Source organism: Berghia stephanieae, chromosome 3, assembly GCF_034508935.2.
Source record: "Berghia stephanieae isolate SIO BIC M18660-M18661 chromosome 3, UCSD_Bste_1.3, whole genome shotgun sequence".
NCBI classification, from domain to species: Eukaryota; Metazoa; Mollusca; class Gastropoda; order Nudibranchia; family Aeolidiidae; genus Berghia; species Berghia stephanieae.
In genome coordinates this window covers 35,030,569-35,040,364 of record NC_088362.1, presented here as the reverse complement: position 1 = coordinate 35,040,364, position 9,796 = coordinate 35,030,569, and the positions used below count along the sequence as shown (strand labels likewise).

The following is a 9,796-nucleotide window of genomic DNA, read 5'->3' as shown; positions in this document are numbered from 1 at the left end:
TGGTTTTCACTAGACCTTTCACACCCCTTTTGAAGTTTTATTGAATTATGCATATAAGTATTTTATTTCAAATGGTCTCAGATCTCATTTAAGCTTCAAATTCTTGTTAAATAAACTTGTCAAGTGACAATAAAATAGGACCAACATCTTTGACAATGAAGCCTTCAATCAAGGACTGCATTGTCAATAAACGTAAACTAAATGGGTTATTTCCCTTTTAATACAACTGAAAGTACTTTATTTTGATTGTTTACATTTATAAAAACATTTCTTTAATATTTTGTATGAGTCTAATTTTTTTAAATTATTTATTATAAAATGGGGGAGCTGTAAGAGCTGTAAGAACGCTGTAGGTTTTTAAAAAATGCACTAAGACTATTTTTAGGGTATTCAAACTTGTATATCACATAGGTGGGTATTTCCCATATTTGAACCAAAAGTAGTATAGTAGTAGTAGTTGTTGTCACCAGTGCTACAACCACCATCACAGCTTTGACACTGCCACAACCATACCACCACATCATCATCATTATCACCACGACCACAAGCATCATCAATACTACAACCTATACCAACACTAGCATCAAAATAGTACCATGGTTGGGGTCTCTTGATACTTTCTTTGGGGTGTTTCGAATTGAAATAGCCCTTGGTATTGCAATTTCTGATCCTTTTACTATACAAATTTAAAGTGATGGCTTATCTTGGTGTCTCCATAAACCAGGTAATACTGTAATCATTAGAGATTGCTTTGAATGAGTGTTTAAATTATGAAGATTATTTTGCTTTGGGTTTGGTGTTTAGCTTGTATATAAATTTTGTTTTCAATCATGCAGACTAAATGCTTTTTTCTTTTTGCTTTTAAAATAAAACACATTTAGGGCCATAGAATTAAATTACTTTTCACTCTGGAAAGGTTGGCACTCAACCTGCGAGTCGTAGAATCGCAAAAAAAAAAAAAAAAAAAAAAAAAATTAAATTAACATCTTTTTCAGGCAAACCGGCTTCACCAGTCTGTCTTTCAGGCAAATTGATCCCCGTTAACTTTCACCCATGCTACAACTACTGCCACTACTACAACTAGAACCACCACCCCACCACATCATCATCACTACTACTACTATACTACTACTACTTACTACTACTACTACTACTACTTACTATACTACTACTACTATACTACTTACTATACTACTACTATTACTATACTACAATACTACTACTACTACTACTACTACTACTACTACTATTATACTACTACTACTACTACTACTACTACTACTGCAACTACAGCCATAATCACTTCGTATTCATCACTACTACCGCTACTGTACTACTACTACTACTACTATCTACTACTACTACTTACTACTACTACTACTACTACTACTACTACTCCTATTACTACTACAACCACCAACACCACATCCTCACTACCACCATTATACAATCACTACCATTAGGTTTTGGAGCTTTACTTCATTGGAAATAAGGAAACTTTGGGGTTGTATTCTGCAATATGTTTTATATATCATAATATAGTTTCTAACCAGTTTCTATACAATATTTAAACACAATACCAAATACCGTCCCAATTCACTTTTTTGTGGGGAAATTCCTCTTTGGCATTGAAATCCTCCGAGTGGTGTCTGAAATACATGTGAGTCAAATTGAAAATTGGCGTCTCTGCAAATTTTACTATTCTCGTCAAAGTTTCAATGCCCGTATCTAAGGAGTTATCTTTGCCCATTGATTTGACTGCATGAAAACGGTGCCTCACTTCAAAGTCGATTTTCTCAGAACTTGGTTTTTACACATTCCCTAATTGAAACGATCATATCTCGGCAATGAATAATCCGAACTTTATCAATTTGATATCAAATTTTAAAGCATAAAATAAGCAATGATTGGGTACCAAAAACCCAAAATTGAAGAATCCGACTTAATACCGTTTCGAGGCGGAGGGTCACCTATGTCCGCTTTGTCCAAAACTTCACTCTTTCTATCCAGGATATTATCACGATTCTTTCCAAATACAGTGATGATACTTTTCCGCGAATCCACGGAAATCCACGTGTTTTTAGAGGTCCATTTCCGCGATCTCCCATTGCAGTAGAAGGGCAATATAATATATGTGACCCATTTTATACAACGGTATGGTGTTCGGATGAACGGATTGATTAAAATTATCTTTTTATTAAAGCGAAAATTGGAAAAAAAAAAAATGAATTCATTCTGTCTTCATTGAACGTGCTAAGTCTTTGTATTGGCATTGCCATGTATCAATGTTCATAATTAAATTTTATTCTGCTTATTTATTACACTTACTCTACACATAATCAGGTCCCATGACGGTATGTCGCTATTTTTTCAGTGAGAATCTCCTCAGCGATCCGATGGCATTGGAGATGCAGGTGGCCTCCGATGGGAACTCCTCCTCATTCTGCTGTTGTGCTGGGTGCTCGTCTACTTCTGTATTTGGAAAGGGCCGAAATCAACGGGGAAGGTAGGCGATTGGCGTCGTTGTCATTATCAATCTCATTTATTATAATCATCATCATTATATCATCTATCAATCATCATCATCATCATCATCATTCATCATCATCATCTCATATATCATCCATATCATCATATCATCATCATATCATCAATCATCATCATCATCATCATCATCATCATCATCATTAACCTTCATCATCATCATCATCATCATCATCATTCATCATTCATCTCATCATCACCTCATCATCATCATCATCATCTTTAATATGTACTCGTAGAACGTTGTCACTTAAAACATATATATATATATAATCATATATTAATAATATATTATATATTATATAATAATATAATATATATAATTATAAAAAAACACAATAAAAGTGCGTGATTATTTACTTCTACTTCAATAATGTTTAACACCAGAATCTGGATAAACACTGTAGAAGGTAAACATATATATTTATATATATAAATGGTATGTATATATAATATATATATATATATATATATATTATATATATATATTATATATATATATATTATATATATATATATTATATATATATATATATATATATATATATATATATTTTTTAAAATATTTACCACAATGTTTGAGACAGTCTACATTAATGTTTCAGGCTTAATTTGCCATCGTCAGGACTGAGTTGTTTTGTTGACTGTTGTTGTTTCTTGAAGTGGTTCGGTTTAAAGTTAATTAACAAGAATTTCCGCCGATGTGGACACGTTCCGTACATCTCACTTTTCGTGTTGAGTGTGGCTTCATGAGGGTGTTTGATTATAGTATATTTCTCTTCCAGGCATAAGCTACATTGTTTTGATGTTGGTGTGTATCCTGTTGCTTTAGATAAAATTTTCCATGAAATGTTGTGGTCTAGTTTGTTGTCTTTAATTTCCAAATATGTTCGTGAGTTTTGTGGATGTTTTTTTGTTAGTGTTTCTAAATGTTGAGGTGTGGAGGTTGTATCTTGTTTTGAAATTATTTTCTGTTAGTCCTACATATTTTTCTTGCTTGTTTGTTTTAGTTTCTGTGACTGTGGCTTGGTAAATTAAACTTGATTCTAAGCATTGTTTGTTTAGCGGGCAATGTTCTTTATTTCTGCAGTTGCATTTTCTGGTTAGTTGTTTGTTTGTTTTTTTTTTTTGGGGGGGGGGGGGGGGTATTCCAGAGTGTAGCCTACATTTTCATTTATTCCATTCAACATTATAATTATATATTTTTAAATGATATTTACTTATGACTGTCTTTATTTTGCTGCCAGGTTGTCTATTTCACGGCCACATTTCCGTATGTCGTCCTCACTATTCTACTCGTGAGAGGGGTCACACTGCCTGGATCGGAAGCTGGCATTGATTTCTTCATTAAACCAAGATGGCACTTGTTGCTGGACGCCAAGGTGTGTGTGTGTGTGTGTGTGTGTGTGTGTGTGTGGCCTGTTGTGTGTGGTGCTCTTTATGTATTGTTTTATAAATACCCAACTTATTGAATATGTGTATAGTATTAGTATGCATCCTGGGATGGTTATTGATGATCATGATGATGATGATGGTGATGATGATGATGATGATGATGGAGATGATGATGATGATGATGATGATGATGATGATGATGATGATGATGATGGAGATGATGATGATGATGATGATGATGATGATGATGATGATGATGATGATGATGATGATGAGGATTACAAAGATGATGAAGAAATAATAATTTGAAAGAAATTCAGCCTGAACAAAATACACAACTAACAGGTACTATACAGTGCAACCCCGATGTAACGACATCCGTTATAGCGACATTCCCTGTATAACGACATGGTACTCAGGTCCCATTTTATTTTACTATATATCATTAGTAATAAAAACCCCTATATAGCGACGTACATTTCAGCAAAAACCCCTGTATAACGACATTTCTGGTCCGACAAACCTTGAAGGTGTTTGTCTACCATGAAATTGTTCGTAACTATTACAAGTGGTATCTTCCATTCTATGTATGTTGTCTACTCGTAATAAGCCCAGAGCTAGTTCTTATTGTAGCCAATGAAAACGCTTCTTTTTCAGCCAATCAATAGTCACATTTGTACAACACCGCAGCCAATCAGAAGGCTCGCCTTTCACCAATCAGAAGGCTCGCCTTTCACCCAATGAATGCCTGTGACAGGTCAACACTGGACTGTTTAAAAATCCTTTGTCCACTCTCCATTCATTGCCGGTCCCAAGCCCGGATAAACTACAGAGGGAAAATGAAAAAGTATACATTCACTACACAAGACCCAAAACACCTCCTGATATACACACATAGGAAACCTCTCTGTAACGACATCCCTCTATAACGACACGTTTTCCCGGTCCCGACGATGTCGTTATATCGAGGTTGCACTGTAGTTTTATTGAACCAAACAAGGGACATAATCAAGACAATGAATTGCTGCACATTTTAAAAAGGTCGTGTTTGTTTCCCTTTAACATGTTGGGAATGGTACAGTGACTTTAATACTGGACATTTAATTTGTTGTCAAAACTATATGGCTAAAATGAAGACCATGAATATTATTGAGGGTGGATAAATGCGGAAGCAGTTGGAGAAGACACCCGAAGGACGAGTCAAATGGAGAAGCGTCATTATTGGCCTTTGTAGAAGCGTCATTATCATTATCGGCCTTTGCTCTGACTGAGGTCAACAAAGCTGCCAACTGTGCGCCAAAAAAGGCGTGTTTTTATGCTTTTCAAATCCAATTATACTTTTATGCTTTTTTTTTTTTGTTCCACATTCTGCCTTTTTGTTAAGCGGTTTAAGCAGTTTTTTTTTATTTTTGCAGAATCTCGTCTCATTGAAAAGGGAAGAAAGCTGCATTTTCACCATCCACTTCCAGCTTATATTGCTTTCTGAAGCCTAAACCAGAAGCTTTATTTGGGCAGAAGTAGCCTTTACCAAAATTGATTGTGGAGAGGAATTTTCCAATAGTGATTGAAGATGATTGTGACGATATATGTTTATTAATAACTCCTTTGTTTTGAACAATTGCACTAACTCTACAAATTATTGTTTTGGTCTGTTTTAGGTATGGGTGAATGCTGCGGCCCAGAATTTTAACTCCTTGGGAGTGGCATTCGGTGGGCTCATCACCATGTCAAGCTACAACAAGTTCAACAACAACATTTTAAGGTGATGATACATTATCTTGAACATTTGCACGTGTTTATTAGTCTCAAGCCATACCTGAGAGATTAAATAGTAACATAAAACTTAAAGTTATCAACATATCTATTGACATAAAGAGATTTCCCTGATTTTTTTCATCTCAACATGGCTTCTATTTTGTAAATGGATTTCATTTTCGAAAGCATTATAAAGTAATTTTTTTTGTTATAGGAATTTGTATCAGATATGAATTTGAATTGGCCCGTTATAGTAAACATGTATAGGATTATAAACGGGGTTTTTTTTCTTCTGTACAGTCTCTAGTTATCTGGTAAGTATTTTAAACGTTTGTTTTTATCACGTTTCATTATTCTTGATGGAATGAGTCTATAAGGAAATACCAAAACAAAAAAAAAACAAACAAAAAAAAAAACTAGAAAAAAAAATAGACTGTCAGAACCATTAGGTCCATGGAGTAAATGTTAATTATGTTTTCTATGACCTGAAATGGAAAAAGTAAAAGCTTGCTACCCGTTGGATAGGACGTCAGCCTGTTACAAAGTACTTTCTGCCAAATCTAACAGACCCAGTTACTCAATCACTGCTAGGTGTGCAGGGTGTCAGAAAAAATATCTTGACTTCACCCAGGATTGATCTCGGTTCCTTTGCATGTGAAGCAAGTGCTCTACCAAGTGAGCTCAGGATAACCCCCAAATTAAAAAAAAAACATCTGTGAATGAAAAGGCTGAAGCAAATTTATGTTGAATTAAACACAAAAACGTAATGGCTAAAAAAAACTCTTGATTTAAAACCTACTTCTAAGAATTCATTCTAACTTACTCATTCTTATAAAACTAAAAATTCATATCTTAAAAGTGAGTGATGTACATTGGATTTGGTAGGGAATCTTTTTCTGGATACTATCAGTAATTTGTTAGATTTCTTGAAAAACGTAATAGAGTCGTCTTCACCTTTGAAATTACTCTTTACTTGAAGAGTTCCAAAATTGTTCGACTGTTATGATCCCTCGTTAAAAAAACAAAACAACAAAATGTAAAATATGCATTTCCAGTGCTGCACCTTTCGTTATTGACGTTTAATTTATTGTTATTTTTTTTAAGTTGCATTTTCCCTACCTCTTCTCTTATCCTTTGATTGATGTGTCCCTTTTTTTGTTTTGATGGTTGAGAAGAAATAATATCCAAGCTTTCTCTAAGTAGACCTGTGATCATATCAAATGGTACAATCGAGATCTTATGAGATCTAATTTAAACGGAGAATGAAGTGGAAGAGACATATCATGTTTGTATCGAAAAATGGATGAATGAATTGATGCAACATTCAATAAACAACATTCAACAAACACTATTGTGTTATTCAGAGTTTTAATAAAAGTTTTACATGCATACTACATTCAACTTGACTCAGGTGTAAATGAGTACTCAACTATCTTCTCCTTGCTTATATTATAACAATGCCAGAATTTTAAAAGAACTTTTCATCACTGATGTCATGATGGTCTAACTACATGTCATCTAGAGTTCATTATAGCTTTGGAGTCAACCATTTATTTGTTAAGGAGACTTTTTTAAGACTACCAGTAATTTTGTAAGCTTTATAATTCTTTCAGAGGGTGAAAAAAAAACAACAAAACAAAACAGAAACAGACATAAGAACGTAGAAGATATTGATAATGTTATACAAGACAAAATAGATGTAGATTCCCTTCTCAAATCCAGCCTGTTTTTATAATGGAAACTGGGCAAATAGGCTTGTATTGAAAATAGTACTTGTTCTTCAGAGCCTTAAGGTCCATGGAGGCGGGGTTTATCCTGGTTTCTACAGAAGAACAATAACAATTGTTTGCTACCTTTTGGATAGGACTCTAGTCTATCAAATCCAGTTACCCAATCACTACCGAGTGGTCATAAGGGCCTTTGAAAAAATCTCTTCACTCAGGATTAATCCCTGTTCCTGGGCGTTTGAAGCGAGTGCTCTACCGATTGAGGTGTCGTGGACCCTCGGAGTATTGACAACCTTATTCAAAAACAAAAATAGATCTAGACTTCCTTGTCGAGTCCAGCCTCGTTTTGAGAATGGAGACAGTTGAAGCTGGGTCAGTGTGTCGTCGTCTACGTCGTTCATGTCCATGTTCCAATTTGCAGAGACGTCCTAACCTTGGCTGTTGTAGACGCAGCCACCTGTTTGCTGGCAGGCTTCGCCATTTTCTCCATCCTTGGCAATTTGGCTCTCAACCAGGGCAAAGATGTGGCAGATGTGGTGAAAGAAGGTGAGCAGAGGTCAAAATGCCATCTCTTGTGGCCATGACCCCGCTCAGGGATATTATTGTGAATTACCTAATATTTTTTATAAATATACAAGTATTCTCTTTATTTTATTTATTTATTATTTATTTTTATTTATTTATTTATTTATTTATATTATTATTTATTTATTTATTTATTTATTATTTATTTATATTTATTATTTATTTATTTATTTATTTATTTATTTTATTTATTTTAATTAATTGATTAATTTATTTATTATTATTATATTATTATTATTTTATATTATTATTATTATTATTATTATTATTATTATTATTATTATTATTATTATTATTACTATTATTATTGTTATCATTATTATTATTTTATTATTATTATTATTATATTATTATTATATTATATTATTATTATTATTATTATTATTATTATTATTATTTTATTATTATTATTATTATTATTATTATTATTATATATTATATTATTATTATTATTATTATTATTATTATTATTATTATTATTATTATTATTATTATTATTATTATTTTATTATTATTATTATTATTATTATTATTATTATTATTATTATTATTATTATTATTATTATTATTGTTATTATTATTATTATTATTATTATTATTATTATTATTATTATTATTATTATTATTATTATATTATTATTATTATTTATTTGGGTGTTATTTATATTATTTTTACTTTCTGATATATTTATATACTTTTGTGCTTTTTATTTGGAAGTAAATTTTTTGCCCCAGAATTATTTTATTCCTTTTAAAAAAAAAATTTTTTTTATGCATCCAGGTTTTGGATTCACAATACTATCTAAATACAGTCACATCTCTCCAATCCGAACACCTCCTTTCTCAGCGTTTTGTCTGGATTACAAAGACATCCGGATAGTGGAATCAGTCCCTAAAATGTACGAAAAAAGAAGAGAAAAATCAGTCTTCCCAGGCAACCTGTCGGGATAATGGAGACATCCATATTGTAGAGTTCTGGATTAGAGAGATGCAACTGTACATTTCATAAATCTATTATGGGGCAGCGGGGCTCAGCGGTTTGGTCTTTGTTTCTCACCCGAAAGGTACAGAGTTCGACTACTCGTCACCTAGCCTTAGCTCACTTTGCGCCACTGCACTGCGGCTGATGTCTGGGAATAAAGGGAATTTTCTTTTTCTTATTTTTTTTTTCTTGATATCTTTGCACTGAGCATTAAGCCCTTTAGAACTACATGAAAGGCAGTCAGTAAGAATGAGCTACTCTGTCACAGCTTACATCACTCAATCCTAGAGTTTTTTGCTAATTTTCAAAATTGGAAAAATGTATTAAAAATGAGCATGTACATAAATAGTTTTATTCAACTACCATTAACATGCTAGAATGATCAAGAATAAAATCTCAACTCCAGCCGTGATCGATTCAGGTCCCTTTGTGTGATATTTAATTATTATATTATATTATTATTATTATTATTATTTAATTATTATATTATTATTATTATTATATATTATTATTATTAATTATTATATATTATTATTATTATTATTATATTATTATTATTAATTATTATTATTATATTATATATTATTATTATTATTATTATTATTATTATTATTATATATTATTATTATTATTATTATTATATTATTATTTATTATTATTATATATTATTATTTTATTTTATTATTATTTATTATTATTTTTATTATTATTATTATTATATTATTATTTGTATATTATTAATTATTATTATTATTATTATTATTTTTATATTATTTATTATTATTATTATTATTATTATTATTATTAT

At 31.6% G+C, this 9,796-nt stretch overlaps 1 protein-coding gene across 1 annotated transcript in view; it reads left to right on the top strand.

Moving 5' to 3' along the window:
• The window catches only part of LOC144967626 (sodium- and chloride-dependent GABA transporter ine-like), a 76,772-nt gene that overhangs the window by 52,779 nt on the left and 14,197 nt on the right, over positions 1-9,796 (top strand). Inside the window, exons 5-7 of the mRNA XM_078905136.1 lie at positions 3,792-3,926; positions 5,598-5,701; positions 7,843-7,967. Of these exons, the coding sequence (XP_078761262.1) occupies positions 3,792-3,926; positions 5,598-5,701; positions 7,843-7,967 (364 nt within the window). The remainder of the gene's footprint in view (positions 1-3,791; positions 3,927-5,597; positions 5,702-7,842; positions 7,968-9,796) is intronic.